Source organism: Haplochromis burtoni, unplaced genomic scaffold (assembly GCF_018398535.1).
Source record: "Haplochromis burtoni strain Fernald_Lab_line unplaced genomic scaffold, NCSU_Asbu1 Contig_70, whole genome shotgun sequence".
In the NCBI taxonomy this organism is placed as follows: domain Eukaryota; kingdom Metazoa; phylum Chordata; class Actinopteri; order Cichliformes; family Cichlidae; genus Haplochromis; species Haplochromis burtoni.
The window spans coordinates 263084-282045 of record NW_024582431.1 but is presented as its reverse complement, the minus strand read 5'-3'; the positions used below and the strand labels follow the sequence as shown (position 1 = coordinate 282045).

The 18962-nt window shown below is 38.7% G+C and overlaps 1 protein-coding gene across 2 annotated transcripts in view; it reads right to left on the bottom strand.

Annotated features, from left to right (window-relative positions):
* pkd1a (polycystic kidney disease 1a) overlaps positions 1–18262 on the bottom strand; it is a 72874-nt gene extending 54612 nt beyond the window's left edge. The window contains exons 1-3 of one of the 2 annotated variants that reach the window (XM_014334434.2): positions 17721–18262; positions 337–408; positions 139–207 (exon numbers count right to left, since the gene is read on the bottom strand). In XM_014334434.2, the coding sequence (XP_014189920.1) occupies positions 139–207; positions 337–408; positions 17721–17992 (413 nt within the window). In that variant the 5' untranslated portion in view covers positions 17993–18262. The remainder of the gene's footprint in view (positions 1–138; positions 208–336; positions 409–17720) is intronic. The other variant, XM_014334435.2, reaches the window with a different exon arrangement.
* Between the last annotated feature and the right edge of the window lie 700 nt (positions 18263–18962).

Below are 18962 nucleotides of genomic sequence, written 5' to 3'. Positions count from 1 at the left end.
GTTTACCTTACTCCTGGGATTTCTGCCTACTTTAATCCAGACTAAACCAAGCTTTTGTCTTTACTGCTCTCTTTTCATCTTCCTCATACTTCTCTCTTCATAACATTGGTCAACATCTTTCCTGGACTTTCTACTCACAGGACTGACAGCAGGCCGCAGCAGAACAGTCCTCCGGGGAGAACATTGATCCTGTTCCCTTGAAGATGTCTGAAACATTGACATTTATTTAGCCTGATAAATGATAACATGTATCAGAGATGCAGTTAAATAAAAAGATAAATTAGATTTAAGTTGAATTACACAAACACACAATCACATAATGCAGTGTTTACTTACAGTTCTTGGAGGCCAGTGAGATGATGTAGCAGACTGGTATCAAGGGAGGAGATGTGGTTCTTGGACAGATCTCTGTGGGAACAAATATATCCATATTTAAAATGGGGGCAAGCTGACTAAATGCACACGCCTACACACAGAACTATTTACAATGCAATGTGATTGCTCAAGGACTTGGAAATGAAATGCAATAATATAAAAGGAAAGGAAGGGAAATGCTTAGGTCATACATACACTGATGGAGATAAATACAACCAGAAACACTTGGAGGTACTAAAGAATAACACAAGATGTTCCAGAACACAGGTTCTTTAGAGGATAAACCTTGGGTTTTTGTCATAGCTTAAGCTAGAAAACTACTTGGATATATTTAGAAACGATCAGAAAGAAGAAAAACGCCTTCGCTGTGCATGCGGCCAGGCTTAACTAGAGGTAGAGACCAAGTCCAGTATGAAGAATTGAAACTGTCAAAGAAAAATGAGTAAAGAAGAAGATTAAATATGAAAACTGGTTAATAAAATATGGATATTTAATAGGAAAACAAATAAATAAAGGAATTAACGGAAAAAGGAAAATAAAGCCCAAAATATTTATGTCACATTTTACAGATTAATTCATGCCTACATGTATTTTATATTATATCTGCTGCATAAAAGGGTTAATTTCTAAGTGACTGAGTAATCGGTTACTTTCAGTAAATGATGACTCAAATCCACAGTCCAGCTAACCTCATTCGCTCTGCAGTAAGCCACCACACAATGGGTGACCTATGATTGGCTGCGCACCATTACCATTATGTTTTACGTAAATACGAGTAGGAGGAGTCTGCACACCAAACTGTGTCTCAACTAGCACACATGCCAGATGTCCTCCTTGACTTGATCTATAAAACGGGTGGGCATACCTACCACCAACACAAATGCAACAGAATAATTCTCGATGCAAAGCAAAAAAGCCAATCTTAAACGGTGAAGTCTGCCTAATGCCAGTATATTTTTTTCCTCTGTGGCCTCATTATCTAATCAGCAACTAATGACTCAAAATCATAAATCCTTTATCAGACTATTGCTTAATCTAAGGTGACGCCTCCTCCCACTTGCAAATGTTTTCCCCTTTTTTAAAGACAAATCCTCCCTCAGGCCTTGTCATCACTTCTCATCGAAGTCGTCATTCAAAATATTTCAATGGCTCAATGGTCTCGCTGAGCCCCTAAAATAATATCTGCCAAATCTCCCCGCTTGCCTTACAAATGGTGTTCTTTTCTAATTCCATGTACTTGTTTTGTAACACTGGTGTCCAGACAGAAGCCCAGATGCCAAAGATGTTGACATCAGCCTGGTCAACTTATTTGACTTCAGAAAGCATGATCAATAAAATAAGCATGTGTGCAATGACTGGAGGGCCTCTTTAAACCCAAGTCAAGGCCCAAATCATGCCTTGGGGGAAAAGAGGTTTTGAATTATCAAACAATATATGAAAAGTGATCTGGTTTTAGGCCTTCTGCAAGAATGAGAACATGCTTATTGATGTGAGACTGTTAGATCTGGGAGTTTCATAATTAATTGGATACATTTTTAAATACGGCAATGTGAAATAAAAGCCTGTTTTTAAGCTAAAACCATACCTCTCTTACATTCTTAGATTTATAGATTGGAACTGATAAGGAAGGAATTGCAATTTAGACCACTTCAAAACAACGCGTGTGATGCTGGTTTTTGTCTTTATATCTTTTTGTGTCTGTCAGGTCTCCCCTTCCACAAATTAGGCAAACCACTCACACATTTTCACACATTTTTCTCTCCTTTATTGCTGAAAAAAACGGAACACGTGCTGACGAGGAGCCAGCAAGCCTAGTTGAGTGTAGCAATGTGAAATTTCCTAAATCAAGACATCTATTTCATAATTGCACAGATACAAATTTGCCAAAAGTTTTCTCCTGTATTAACTATTTTATGATTTCCTTGTAAGTCCCTGGTACAAATGCACACTAGAATCTAACCAGTAATGTGTTTGCTAATCTGAAACTAATATACTGGTTAATAACATAAACAACTAATGAATTACAACCAAAAAAATATTAGTAGCCCATTTTACAGCTAAAATGTGTTATAGCGCTCTAAAGGGAAAAATACACAACTGTGAAAGACGTAACCTAAAATATTTGTTTATTTTTTCTTATTTAACACCGATTCTCTAAAATCCTAAGCATGATTTATTGATTAAACTGCAATGATAATAGTTCAAATTCACATTTACTATACATTAAATACACACTGCTAGCAATACATTCTATAACTAAATCCTTGCATGCCACACTCTCTATACTGGAGCTCAAATTAGTGAGAAACCATCAGATAAATTACTAAGGAAATGAGAAAATTGGGTTGGTTAAGCAGTGGAGATGGGCTCAGTGAATGGCTTCAGTCCCCTTTGCATTCCTTCAAAGCAAAGCCACAGCTGCACATGAGAACAGCGAGACAATCGGGAGACAAAAAGACCAAGGAGCAGGAGACAAAAGCCAGAGGCTGTAAGGGAACAGAAAGCCCTGTAGCCTATAGGGATAAAAGAAGAAGGTGCTGGACTGCAGGAAAGCTGTAAATTAAAACTCATGAGGTTCAATCAGGGTGCTGATCGATATTTCTATTCCCAGCTGCTACGAATTCAGCAAATACAAATAAAAAACAAGACGATCTTCCGCAAGGGAAATCTGAATTGATATGTGCGGGACTGCGCTCCACTCTCTCACACTCTTTTCTGTGTGTGTGTGTGTGTGTGTGTGTGTGTGTGTGTGTGTGTGTGTGTGTGTGTGTGAACAAACCAGGACGCCGTTCCCAAAAGGAAACATCTGTACATTCCAGACAAGCTGTGTAAGAAAGATGGAGACAGAGAGAGAGAGAGAGAGAGAGAGAGAGCACTCTCCTCTGCTAAACCCATCAGAGGATGAACAGGACAGCAGAAATAAGCTCCGCCCACTAGCTGATCATTCACACATTAGACGGATGCTTCACCTTATGTAACGTGGTCGACATCCATGCCACAGCAGGAATGTGTGTGTAAAAATTTGCGTGTACGACATCTGAAAACTGTCTTTCACACCTTACGGGTAAGACCGCACAGACAAGAGCAGGTTAAATAGAGACAGTCTGTATGTGTGCTTAACATGACCATATAATGTGACCTTCAGCATGTCTATTAGCAACAGACTCCCGTTCTCAGCTACCTCTGGACACACATGGTTTTACTTACACATACGCAAACACACACATACACTTTAGGTATAGGACTGTGCACAAGTGCACACACACACACACACACACAGCACACATATGGTTCTGTTTTACTAACGGTGTGGCCAGTGATCTAACAACTCCTTATAAGGCCTGTCTGGTGCCACTTATTCTGAGTTGGAGGATGAGAGCGCACACAAAAACACACACACACACACACACACAGCCCTCATTGACTACACTGTGCTTGGGCAGAGGGAATGACACAGGAGGAGTGGGCATGTGCTCTGCAGACAATATGAATACAAGAAAGGAAAGATCTGAAGTGAAACAGAAAGGGATGGTTTTCTTTTTCTACTAAAGAAAACTGAAATCTGTTTGAATCTGTCTTTGTTCCATCTGTGGAGAATTGAGAACAAAAAAATAAAGTCTTTAAAGCATAGTGATAAAAACTGGGTTTAAGTCAGATCATAGACAAACTGGTTTCTGCAGGCTTGTGGTGGCAATGTGGTCCAAGTCACTATGATTGAAGGCCAACGCTCCACTAACCCACTAAACACAGACTCCTCTGTGGTTGCTTTCATCTCACCTCAGCCTCCCTTTCCTCTGCTGCCCCCCCCCGATTTCTCCCCCCTTTTTGGTTCTGCTTCTTTGTTTATTCCTGAAGTCTGCACGAGTCAGATGAGAAGGGGAGCAAGACAAAAGCTGAGAAAGCAGTAAAAAACGATGGAGCTGGAGAAAAGGACAGGTGTGAAGTGGAAGCCAAGGGGAAGTTGGAGGTAGTAGCAGTGAGTGACACGGGCCAGGTGTGGAGAACAATCACCCCACTGTGGGCTGCTTCGTTTGAGAGCTGCCAGCCAGAACCTCATGCCTGCGACAAGGGGTGAGGAGGTGGGGGAGATTGGAGTAGTCGGGTACTTTCCCTACTGCAAGAAAAAAGGGAGCACGAAATTAACAGGAAAATGGGGCTGAAGACGTTTGGTCTAAAAAGCCTGACTTTCTACTTCACAGACTGGCTCGCCTTTCCTCTTTAGAACATTCTGTCCATTTTTCCAGCTGCTGCTGCCTGGGTTGTCTGGTGTCCAGCTGGCAAGTGAAGGGCAGCTGTGTGCAGCAGTTTAACACTCTTATTGAAAGAATGATACACTGACATACAAACAAACTCTTTGACATACTACCAATCCATGCAGGAAAAACAAAACTAATTGTTCTTTTCCTGGTAAATGAAAGTGAGTCAGTGCCACATATTACAAGTCATTAAATATGGGTTTAAAACAAAAATTGGTCTCTCAAGCATCTAATACAACTGTGGTGAGACAATAAAAAGGGAAAAAAACAAAACAATCAATGCTTCCAGTGAACCACTGAAAATTATGCATCATCTTGCAAAAAGCTGAAAAACCTCTGTCTGTGAGTCTGACTGTTCTTTGTCTGTCTCTACAACCATTCATCCGGTCCACTTCAAGTTTGGCAGGTGTACTGCTGTGTGCAAGTGCAGTACTCAATTTGATGAGCTGTTCTCTTACTGTGGCTAAAAGTTGCTCTCTACCACTACTGACTGCTCCACTCTGTGTGTTGGCTGTTTGTTGTTTGTTTAGCTGTCTTTGTATACTAATTTTTTTAACGTCTGTGAGAAATACCCTAGCTTAATCCTAACTTTAGACATAAACCTAACTAACCCGTAACTCTCAAACTGTTCCTTGAAAACATAATTGCAACATTTCATTAACCTGATGGTTAAAACTCAGATGATTCTAAACATCATCTGAGTTAGCTGGTCTCAGCTCATATTTATTACTGCATTGTGTGCCATGTCTGTCCAGTTGGTATACTTATTCTCACTGAGAAAAGCTAAGAAATTGTGGTGGTTGATGTTATTTATGAGCTAAATATTGACTTTTAGCACGTTACAAGGTGGTTGCTAGGCAACCACATTTTAACTTTTGTGGATAGAAATCAATACACATAAATGAAAGAATCCTTTTATAAGTTTAAGCATTAAGGCTTAAACAGGTAATTTTAGGGTCTTACAAGGTTTGCCTGATAAAAAGTGACGGCATCATAACATATCATGTATAATTCAATTTTTTGAAATTGAATTATACATGATATTAGGGGTTATTGTAGTAACTCAAAAATGATACACTGTTTTTAAATGGTGTTATAGGTGCAAAAAATTCTAGGTAACCACAGGTGGTTGCTACGCAACAGAGTACATTGTATGATCTGATATAGATAAGAACCTTCAGGGACATAAGATCTACCGGTGTACCAAGCTTGGTTGCTCAACTTAATAATAATAATAATAATAATAATAATAATAATAATAATAATAAATAGCTTATTGATCCCCGTGGGGAAATTCTTCTCTGCATTTAACCCATTCACTCAGTAAAGTGAACTTCTGATGGTCTGAGATGAGTTCCTGGACAAAGAAATAAACAAAGCACAGACAGAGATTTTGCGTGTTATAGTACATTTTTTTCTTAGATTTCCAGTAACAACCAAAATTTCCATCTTCTGCATGTTGTAGGCACAATCAAACATATATTTATCAAGTGTATCCTTAGAGCGGTCCTCTTCAAAACGGTAACTTTTACAGCTGCCTTAATGTCATGTGTTTGGGGGGGGACATCTTTGAATTGTTGCTAACAAAGAATACCGAGTTACAATCCAAAACAGGCCTCTGCATCAGTTGATTTTTAAATACAAAATCTTACAAGATATTTGGAGATGATTGTGCTTTGAAACACAGTCGGTAAAGATCTCGGAAAACTTTGCAACAAATGCAAACAAATACTACTTCTACTACTTCTCATCCTGTTATATTTCCATAAACCAGCCACACAACAGTCATTTTGAACAAATGCTTCTGCCAAATAAAGATGTGTGACAAGTGTGATTAATCGAGTAATCATGAGCAATTATTTCTCCATCATCAACGTCAGCCTCGATCATATTAAGATATTAATCTCATATTTATCCATATTTAGTGATGCAGTGAAATAGTTTTTCAAATGCAGCACCACGCAACATCAATTCATCATTTCTAATAACTGGTCCCAACAATTAGACATAAAAGCATACGAACTTCTGCTTGTCCTTCACTCTAAGAAACGTGTGGTGTCTGTTATATAAGCTGCGATGCTGAAAATGTTTTGTTGCTGACCTATAAGGCATTTTTCCATGCATATTTTCAGATGATGGATTTTTTTATACAATTCTACTAAAGTTGAATTTGTAGCATTAAAGTGAAGAAGATGTGTGACTCATAAACAAATCCATGAAACCTCCAAAACGATTCACAAACTGCGCCAGTGCACACTGGAGGTGACAAATCTCAATCTTTAGTGGTGTTATATGTACCTAAGCAGAGCATTTACTTGACCACAATCTACGTGTTTTCAGTTATATTCTTGTCTGCAAATGAAACAAACACATGTGCTGGTTTGTTGTAACTGTGCCAAGTAAAGGTAACCCACAGACTGTATATAAAAGATGGATGCAGCCGCTATCATGTCACAGACTGGTTAATGAATTTGCATTTTTAAGCCACGAGCTGAACGTGTTGTCTGTTATCTTGGTGTTTTGAAACTGATGATGAGTGAGGGGTTGATTTGACTAAAAAGGAACACTGTATGCTGACATGCAGTTTTAAGGCATCATGCAGGTTGCATTTAGATTTTGGTCATATGTCTGAGTGTACATATTTCAAGCACTGGGCTTAGTTCTCATGTATTGATAGCCTAAGGCAGGGGTCGGTAACCTGCGGCTCTTTAGTCCTTATAGTGCGGCTCCGCGTGGTTTGGGAAAATAAATTAGAAGTATTTAGCTTAAGTGTATTTTATTTATGTTAGTTATTTTTTTAACTTGTAGTTCTAAATTGGAAGATTGTTGTGACATTGTAATATAAAAATAAAATTATATTTTATTATTTTTTTCATTGCTCAAAATAAGCGTTACACTCGCGGAAGCCGCTGTACCTGCCGAAACGCCGTGCATTTATCGAGATTTTCAACCCCAGGTAGGCCAATTATGGATCTTTGGATCCACATTGTCAGCAGCTCCACCGTGAACTATGTTAAAAACAAACACCGCTCATGCCTCACAGATGGCAGCTTACCGTCTCCACCGTTGCTCGACGCTGCGTGTATAGAGCAGGTAGTGCAACAATAGAAAAATAGTTGCGGGACGGCACTGTGTAGCGTTTGTCTAGGGTGTTGATCATTTTCCTAAATCCCTCGTTTTGCACAATGTTGATGGGAGCCATATCTTTGGTCAGGTGATAAGTGATAGCCTCCGTAATTTCTTTGTGCCTGCGGGAGTTCGACGTGTATAGGGAAGCGCTGTATAAGGTTCCCGTTATTGATGTTTGGGTGGTTGACCGGGACGGATTTTCTCCTGTCACTTTCTCGTCATCCCTGACGTGCTCTCCGTTGTTTTTTCCCTGCTAATTTTAGCATCACACGGCACAGCTTCTGTATCACGTGGTATAAGGCTCTTTTTTTTAGCAGCACAGTGCTTTTTTTTTCCCAATTATTTTTTAAAAGCTCCAAAAGCCCAAAAGCGATATAAGGGTGGCGGCTCACAACAGTTTTTGTTTGCTGGATCATTTTAGTTCAGCTGGGTGTCTTTCCTTTTGTTATATTTCTTTAAGAGTTCAAAATGTGGTAATTACATAAATAAAATGGGATTTTCTCTGTAGCACTTCATGGATTTCATAAGAAACACATGGGAGTGTACATGGAGTTGTAGAGACCAGCATTTTTGTTTAATTTATCTTGTTTGTAAAATCTGGAAGCACCACATAAACTGATGCAACAAGTGAAAAGGGAATGGTAGGAACAAAAGAGAACACAAAAAATGAAGTCTGTCACCTCCAAAACCATAGAGACAAGCAGAGCTTCAGCAGCCCTGACAACAGAGGCTGGCTGCCAGCACAATCTGTGGTGAAGATGATGACTACTTCAGCTGAGTCCTCCACACCATCATCTGGCAGCCCTTCATCTTTTATCTTCTGATTGGTCTCTGTTACTGTGCTCTCTGCTTGTTGAATCAGTTTCAGGTTCATTGGCATGAAATCAACAGAGTGCTCAACACTGTGCTCACAAATGACACAATGCTTTTGGTTTATTTTCTTTTTCTTATGTCTCTGTTTTAGTTTCATTTTCCTTCAGTAATTTTGATGAGGTTGCATTGAAAAATAAAAAAACAACTCGAAGGACAACTCCTATTTCTTAACTAAAAAATGCAAATTGGCTTGTTATGAATTTTAATCATGTCCTTGGATTGAATGTAAATGAACCACTGTGCTGATTAGCATTTCATTACAGTTCTGGCAGGTTTGTAATCCCAAGTTTAGAGGCCAACAATTCCTTTTTCAATTTTCAGCCTCATAGGCCCTTATTAACATTTAGCCCATGGATTGCAGCGTGTTATTCTGGGATGTCTTGAAGTCTTTGACTCTCTGCAGCATAGGCTACACAAACAGGATGTGTTTCTGCAATTCTCTCATAAACACACAAAGACATGCACAAGCAGCGATCATTATGCACGAGCTACACATGTAAACACTCGCGTTTTGGCTGTTTATATCTAAAAGCGGGGAACAAAATCCAATTATTGCAGTCTTTTTTTTAATGGGGTAACAGGAGGGAGAAAAGTCTGCTTTTTAACTGGGGTAAAAGATAAATGTTTCCTATGTGATCAACACCTGCTTTTTTCACTCTAGAAATGTAACTCAAAAAAGCACCTAGTTTATAAATTAAAGATATAATCTATACACGTACCCCTTTAGTCATTTTATATTCATTTTCCATCCTTCAATTTTCACATTAAAATTCAATGCAGATGTTACTATATTGCTGAGGTAGAGCGTGCTTCTCTTAAAGAATACATGAGTCAGTCTTTGTAACTGAAAGGTTTTGCCAAAGTGAATCCATCCATCTCCTCTGATTGGAAAAATAGTGAATGAATCCCTAATGTAACAAAAAAAAAAAAAAAAAAGCTTGAAGCATGACTTCATAAGACATTATGACATTATGCATTAGCCATACCATGAGCATACAGCATGTTATGATAAATTACTTTAATTAAGAAGTCATGCTTTGATTATCAAGGGTATTCTAGTGAATTTGAACACTTAATGCATTTTTTTTGCCCTTTCCCCCAGTAATCTCTAACATGCAGTCTCTGTTCTGTGTGCAATTGTTGCTGAGAATAGCTAGGTGTGTGTCTTTTGTGCAGCAAGACATTTTCATTTTTCTGCATTTTACACATCTTGAATGCCCCTGCTGATTTGATAAGTATTAATTGATTGGTATTAATTATGCTGCAAATCAAAAATAAATAACACTTGTTCTACATGAACACTGTCCTCTGTCCATCTGTACAAATCAAAAGTGCCACGATACACAAAATTCACGGTTCGGTTCAATACTTTGGTGTCACGGTTTGATATTTTTTCGATACAAAAAAATGTTCATGCTTTTTTAATTTGTCATTTATTAAAATTATAAATATATATTTTAACTCAAACGTACAGTTTTTAAATTTAATGTTGCTGAAAAAACAAAGTAATAAAAAAATAAATCTGACTGAGAAATCACTCATCTTTGGAAAAGAGAGTTAATTACTTTAGTCCATGACGCGCTTACCTTCATGGTCATACGTCACATGAAAACCAAAATAGTTCCAAAGGCCAGATCTGAATGAGGGTGGGAGAGGTTCAATTTGCCATGTTGCAACGAGCTTAGCTTCTGTCTTGCTAGCTTGCGCTGCGCTCAGTGGATCTGCGCTCGACAGTGCAGCCTAGGCGGAGTAGTCGAACACAGATCCACTGAGCTCCCAACACAGACAGCATCGTCAGAAGAAAAGTTGATAAAATAAATAAAAAAATTTGTATTGTTCGATACATATGCTTACTGAACCGAAAGCACAAACCTCCTTACAATTGCTCTGGTCACTAACAGATTCCCATGGTCATGCACAGAAGATGCAAACTACGCTTATATGACGGACTCTATTTGTTTAGGTTTTTAAAATGTTTACTATGCAAACCATAAACACAAAATGTTTGCCTTCAAAATAAAAGCTGTGCCTTTTGAATTATAGTTTTTCAAAAGGCACAAATTTTACTGTTTTCAGCTTGCTTTGCACTTCTTTAAGTTTTACTATTTAGGAGTTTTTGCAGATAGGCTGACATGCTCCCTGTAAACTAAGGGCAACTGCAGCAATCTGCTAGTGACCAAAGCAATAACAAAGATTTCTGGTACAGCACCCACTTTGCAACTTTTGTCACCAAGCAACAGGCAGCAACCTTCATAACTACTCATCAACCAATTGGGGAGTAACAGTTTTCCTCCTCCTCCTGTGTGACTGAGGTCTGAGAAACTATGGATGCTCCTAAATGGTTACAAAAGCATACTTTGACAAGTTCTGATAAACTAGTCAAACCAAATAAGACAACTGTACAAATTATACCTGTGCTCACTCTGCTAAGGGCACCAGTGTGAGATTGAAGGTAATTTACTAACACCACTCCACTATTTAGAAGCAACTGCAAAAGTGCAAAACCAAATGAAAGGACCTTAGAGAAAAGGTCACACATACAGCTTTTTCTCTGCGCTATTTGTTAGGTTGGCAAAAAAAAAAAAAAAGTGCGGGACTTAAAAAAAAAACAAAACAAAAAACAGGAGGGCTGTGAAAATAAGGTGCAGAAGAAGACCCAGACAGACTGGATTTGAGACACAGCAGCACGTATCACTCTGGGAAATAGGAATTACCAGATTCAACTAAGTTACCATTCAAAACAGAATCACTGAGTGTGCTGTACGTGCAGAGAGGGAGTAATGTGACAGAAACGATGAATAAGATGAAAAATTGGTAGCAAGGAAAAAAAGCAGCTTCAGAGTGAGTCATTATGACCCGAGTGCATTCAAGTCTAGATAAGTGTGATAGAAGTTTGTGTGAAGAATGCAAGTGTGAGAACTCCAGGAAGACTAGAGGTATGAACATCAAACTCTGGCTATTTTTTCTTTTCTTAATTTATAGGTGAGCAAGGATGCACTGATGCAATCACAATTCTGGATGCAACTTAAAGAAATCACCCCAAAAAATTTTAACAGAAGGATAAAGTATAATGGATAAAGATCCAAGCATGCCAGCAACCTACTGAAACAATATTCTCTTAAGAAGATAATGAAATAATCATTTTGATCCTTGTGAAGGATCACAGATACGGTTACATGAATACACTGAAGGCTTGGGAAAAGGAAAGCTTTACCACAGCTATTGCAGAAATTATTCCATGCCCAGATGATGTCCAATTTAATAACAAACTACATATTAAGCCACAAGTGTGTTTACAAGAACTTTCTCTCTTGCCCATTTTTAACTATACATCTGTTCTGTTTTTTACTAATTTAAGACCAACAAATGTATTTTTCTAGAATCTTATTGCTATTGTTTCTTTACGATAAACACCACCATCTTTAATGCTTTTTAGTATTTAAATATTTCTTGGGAACACTGTAAATCCTGAGTGCAGTATAACTTTAAAGAACACTAGTGCCATTTTTTTTCCTTTTTTTTTTTAAGCATAGTTATTTCTATCAACCCCTCTCTGCATATTAACAACCATGATCGGTGTGACTGATGTGACGGAACATCTCATTTACTTGTTTAGAGGGATTTTGAAGATTAAAATGAACTCTTTCAGGAAACAGTTTGTGGTGTGAGACTGCTGTTAAAATAGTTCTCTCAATTAACTTGATTTATGAGTAGTGTACTGGAATATAGAATTTATTTATAACCGAAAAGTATTTAAAAATTAAGAACTTATATCTTCTCAAAAGAAGAAAATTGTGACTATTAAGTAAAAACTGTATTGTGTTCTTTGTGTTACGCTGTTACTTCCTAGTCTGCATGTGTGCATTCTTTTTCAGGCTTTTTTTCCTCTGTGAACACAACACATCTGGCCGACGTTTTGCTGGATAAATTGCAGTCAACTATGTGAACGATGCCCACATGTGTATAAATAAGCCTTTGAGTATGACAGAGCAGTGTATTTTGGTGGGAACTTGTGAGAGAAAAAAGGCCTGCAGTACTACAAACTAACATTTTAAGGTGCTTCTTGATTAGTTGCAATCAGTCCGTGCAGTAACATTCCCTCCTCAAGTACACTTTCATTATCATCCACAGGACATTTGTATTATTGTATTTACTTTGCGATATAAAGCGCCTTGAGGTGACTGCTCCTGGGAATTGGTGCTTCATTGATCATCAATTGAGGTGACTTGAACTGAAGTCGTATGGAGTAAAATGTCGCCTTAGGAGAAGAGCGGGTCGTTTAATAATCAAAAGTTTAGTGGTTTGATCTTGAGCTCTTCAATCCTGCATGTCAAAGTGTCCTTGGAGTAAAAGGAACTTCAATTGTCCCTGATGCAATACAGTGTGCATGTGTGTGGGTGGGTAAGTATGTACTGTAAAAGCACTTTGAGAGGTCAATAAGTCTAGAAAAGGTACATAAAAATGCTAGCCTATTCACAATGTTGATACAGTTTTTACAGCTACTTTTACTATGCAGACTTTCCTAGTGCTGTTTTGTTTTGTGTGCACATATGACTCTCCACACAATCTTTTCCATTTGCCAAACTCATGTTATTCAGATGTGAGATAAAAGATCGACAAGGATATTTTTGAGGAGTCAAAAAAGGCTTCTTGCTACCATCTATGTTAAATTATGTTTTGTTCACAACAAGCTTTCATTTCTGATGGGGAGTATAAGTCCACCTCTTCCAAACAGACCTAGGGTTAGATTACCATATTATAAAATAAATCTGTGCATAGCGATATAACATACCTGAGCACATTGCAAACTTACAATTGAGAAAACACCCTAAGCAATCTTCACTGCCAAAACATCAACATTCAGATGCATGACTTTCTTCTCCAGCCTGCCGCCACTCCACTAAGTTAATGATAAACCAAGACATTTCTGGCACCCCTGGTAGAAAAGTACTGAGTGCATGAAGGCTGAGACAAGCTACACACTTCTTTCTTTCTGCTGCTATGAAACATTAAAAGCAAGGTATCGTTAATTACGAGCACTGATAATTTCATTCGCCAATTTAAGAACCGTTAAGGATTTGGCACCCATCATACACTGCTTTGAGTTAAGCAACCTTTATTCTGAGGATTTTTTTTTTAGCTGAAGGCATGGGCAGGCATACACAGTGAAAGGAAGGATGGGAGCTGGCTCTTCTTCTCTCCCTGGTTCTTTCCTCATTCTTTTATTTATAACTGCCTGGAATGTCTGCACTTCTGTTAGTGATGTCATCAGTTACTTTTGCCATGGTAACACAACAAAATCTCCCCTGCATATGGTCAGTACATTCAATCTTTCCCACTTTATTAGAGTCACTCAGTGTGTGTGTGTGTGTGTGTGTCTGTGCGTGTGTGCGCGCGGATGCAGGTGGTTGTAAGACCGATAACCACCTTTGGATCTGGAGATGAGGGCAGAAAGGCAATGCAGGAGACAGTGAGAGAATTTTTGATTTTACAGTCTCACCTGTTCGAAAGCTGTCTCGAAGCCCCAAGACCCATACACAGCCAACACAACCAGAAAATAAAGTAGTTTAAAAACATATCGGCCTGCCTACAGTGGGGCTGTGTGTGTATGTGCATCTTGCTGTCATGGCAACACCACAAAATCCTCCTTGGCAGAATAGATAGGAGAAGGTATGCATGACCACAAGTGTGTTTAAATTTCAAACAAACGATGCTACTGCCTAAAACACAGTCTGTAACGATGCTGAAGAACTGAAGAGCTACTTTACATGTTACATGGCCCGAATAATAACTACGTTCTTTGTTTGGTGCGCTGTGGTACCGTTCTTCAATGACAATGCCAGTGCGTGGAGCCTACAGCTATAGCTACAAACATCAGTGCACAGCATTTATTGCAGCTGAAACTGAAAAGCAAAGTTAACGGAAAGTATTTTGTGCTTACTGGAGAGCAAGTACGACCTAACGATGTCAAAAAGTATTGCATACCCACACAGTGTATGGTCAAAAGAGCCAAACGTTAAGTCTTCTCGTGTGTTGTTTTTTTGTTTTTTGATAAAGGCAAGTTTATATTACTGCCTGATCAAGCTATTTACAGAAACAACACACACACACAAAAACTTACAGTACTGAAAACATTTCCAGTTCACTTTCTCTGCCTTATGTCCCGGGACTCGTACAGCAATGTGATGATGTGCGTCCCAAGAATATTCAAACAAAACAACGGCACTTAAAAAAACCTTAGTTTCATTTTACAAGTATGTCCCAGAACTGCAAAACTCTCCGTATGAAGTGTTAAGAGATTTTATTATGTGTGTGGGTTGGAGCAGATGGACTGATGTGTAACGGGAATGCTTTTCTCCAACTGCACTCTGCAGTATGTTAAAATATTTCACAGCCACTGGATGTTTTTTTTTTCCACCAAGGGTGTGTCTAGAACATTTAGATTTGGGGCCAGATAGGGGCATAGACAGAATGGAGAGGAGCTGGTGTTTAATGGATGTGAAATGAGTTTTATTAAAGTCTCGGTGTGGCTGACGTATTTTTGCTTCAGTTATTTTGCAGTAATGTGACACATTAGAAAGGACTGGAGAAGGCAAGGAGAAAAGAATTGGTGGCAAAAAAAAGCTCTTTCCTAGCAATTTCTTCAAATGGAAATGTGGTATTTTTAGTGAAAGAAAAGTAGAAATTAAACAGGGAAAAGGCACAAAATCCATTTAGACCTACAGCATGTGTTCAGGGTAGCATCCCTACGCCTATAGCTTGATCACAGAGACTTTTCCTGCATCTCTCTCTCACAAAGCAGAGAAGTTGTGAATGCTCTCTAAAGCCAGCCACAGTTAAATTAAATTTCATGGTGAGACACTACAGCATTACACTGGGTCCTATCCAGTTTTCCCACAGCTAAATAATGCTAATAAATGTGCACCGATAGAAAAGTGGATGCACAGTTATGCAAAGAGGACTAAGGACAATATTACTAAAGAGTAAAATAAATAAAAACACGCTTGCTCCGTTATCTACTAATCATTTACAGCATCGCTCCTTGTGGATGACTAAAGGACAGTCATTTACTGTGAGCGCTGAGTTCACATCTATTCAAGCTCAAATCTGTAGTCGGCTCCTCCAAGGTATCAAATTCACATACAACAGTGACAATAAACTAGCCTGACACCGCTTTAAGACAGACAAATCATTCACTGCCTATTCATTTTTGTGGTGGTTATTTGCTCCAAGGCTACATTTTTAAGTCTGGTAATAGTCTCTTAAATAGAAAAGCTATTTCTAATATAAAAAAAGACCTGTAAGACCTGCTCTGCATGCTGTAGAGATTCACAGTAGCCTTACTGACTCTTCTCTGCATCTACTAAAAGATGTTAAAAGGACAAAGATGATTTTAAGAGAGCTAACAATCCAGACCTGAACTGTCATCTCTCTGCCTCAGACAGACCAAAGGCCATTATTCAGAAATCGCTGCAAGTAAATGACCTTTATTATTCTTTAAAGTTCAGCCTGCAGCATTATTAAATGAACACTACCAAGTTCTCCAGCTGAATGTCTCAGCCTTCTGTGAAATCAGATTTAACTTTGAGTAAAATATTTGCTATCAACCACATGTGTCTGCCTATTGAGTAGGACACAAGTAGCTAAATTAGTAAGGACAGTTAAGTTCACAGCCAGCCGCCTTTACGTATGACTTCCGCTGGTACAGTAGGGTTAAGGAGGTTTATCTACTTTGATGCAATTAACGCTCCAACAAATTCCAACATGAGACATTAACATTCAGATAAATCACAGACAGACAGTGCAGCAGAGTCTGTCTCCAATTTATCTGTCTCTAAACATGCCACTTTTCTTCTTTTATGCAAACATTACCACTAAAGGTCAGGTGATAATAGGGGATCCAACTGAAAGTAGAAGCCCTCTATACAACAAATACAACCAGTGTACCTCCAGAGTTTTATTTACTTATAAAACTCTGTGTAAACAAAATTATAGCGCTCATTTTGTGTCCTAAAGCAAGACCTGGCCAACACAGAGTGCACTGATTATGTGCCTGGTATTTATAGTAAAGTCTTAAGTTAAATACTGTAAAGAAAGGTAGTTTCAGTAAAAATAAATAATGAATAACATATGGCTTCCATCGCACAGAACAGAATGTTCTGCTGCAGCTACACCAGAGGCTCAAGTCTGATCTGCTCCACCTTTGGTTTCTGGTCACCAACTTATTAATACCAACAAACGGGGGGGGGAAGATGCGCGCACGCAGAAGCACGCGCGCACGCACACACAGTCACCAGCAGTCAGTCCTTCTTTTGACATAAAAAGTAAACAAAAATTGTATTAATTATTATTATTATTATTATTATTCTCATTATTGTCTGATTGCCTCCACATAGTATTTATTTTCCAATCAGTTTTGGCTTTGTTTGTGTTTTTACTACACTGGTGCACCCTGAAGACCATCAAAGCCAACTTAATCAAATCTCCACATCTGTCAGCGCACTTATACGTTCAGGACGCCACAATTTATTCATGTTTAATCTGCTAATTACTGTATCGATTACTTGGATAATTACAAATGCTAATACCATAAATATTTTCATGACGTACCAAGGGGGAAAACAAACAAACAACAGAAACTTAAAGCCAAAAGTAGTTAGTTAACAAGATTTTTTCCACCAACAGCCCAAAACAAAGGAATGACACATTTCCACTGAGTTTAATAAGCAGAAGAGACACAAACGCTCACATTTTAAAAGTTTTTTTGCTCGTTTGATTCACAACGATTAAGTCTGACTATTTTCCAATCAGCTGATCTAATTGATTAAACATTTGACCCCTTTAATTACCACAGAACAGCAGCATAAACAATAAATCAAAAACTCACGTCATATTAGCTGTTAGGAATAATGGGGTACACGCATATGGGGATGTAACAAGCGGGCTGATAGACAAGAACCCCAGATGAATTAAACTTTTACGTGTGTTACGCTTGTTTTCCGGGGTGATAAGTTTGGTCAAACTGGGTGAAAAACTCTCCACTGTGCATTCATATCCTGTGCAGCTTGTTTTGGTTTCTTTACTTACAACACATTGGTGGCCAGCGGGATCTCTTCCGCCGCAGGGGCCCTTTCCAACCCGATGTTGGAGCAGTTGACGACGCAGGACTGCTGGGGCCCCAGTGGACAGCTGCAGTTAACGGGACAGGGACTGCAACTCTTGCCGCCGTCCGCCTGCGCCGCGGAGCCCCATACTTCCAAGCAGCAGAGCGCCACAAGCAGACTGGAAAAGAAACTAAACCTCGGGAGGCAGACGCCATGTTTTCGCTTGGATAAAGTCTGTCCATTTCCACAAGGCATAGCTCACTCACATCTCATCGCCTCTGATGGTGTAAGTCCTCACAGTCTGGGAAGGAACAAAATGCTCGGAACAAAAGCAAAAACACGCGCGTCCTTTTTCCACGGCTTTCATATAAGGAGACAAAAACAGAAGAAGTCATTAACTTTTTCACACCGTTATCTGTCTGTTTTCCCAGCGTTGTTTTTCTTCTCCTCGTATCCCCTTCCCCTGAAAATGTAACGGAGCTTTTCCAGAATCCTTTGAGGAGAAAAAAGTTTTGGAGAACTTCCTCCCTCCCCCTTTTTCCATATCATGCAGTTCCACGAGCCGCCACTGTGACCTGGCGTACTTTTCCTTCTCAGTTGAATGAATACAATGTTAGACTGATTACCACTTAAAAAAAAGGGTAAACATTTAAAGTGAAAGTTACTGAATAAAACAGCTAGAAAATGGCATATATAGTTTTTTTCAAGTTGCCAAAATAATCGATTGAAATAAACACATGTAACCAGGCCTCAGATTTCTGGTAAGTTTTCTCTGATGAGGGTTACTCCTTGTTAGAGGGCCTGGGTAAAAGATTCATGGGTATTCTCTTTTTGTTTTTCCTGATAAAGTAAAAAGTCGACTGCTTCTTCACTTGCCCAACTGGCAACACAGCTTCGATCAATCCTACATTCAAAAAAGTTGAGATGCTGTGCAAAAGGTAAAGCAGAATGCAGCCACTTTAAAACCTACATTTGGTTACAATTAGTAGAAAGAAAGCATAGGAAACGCTGAGAGTAGGAAATGTTATTGATTCTGTTATCGGTTTTTGGGGGGAGAATATATGGTCATTTTAAATTTGACGCAAGCAAGACATTTAAAAACATTTGAGACAGAGGTAAATTAATGAATAAAGAAAGAAAGAAATGAAAAGTCAGTACCACCTTCTTTGTGGGCATTTAAAAAATACTTGAGCCATAAAAAACCCGTAAGCTGAAATCATAAATA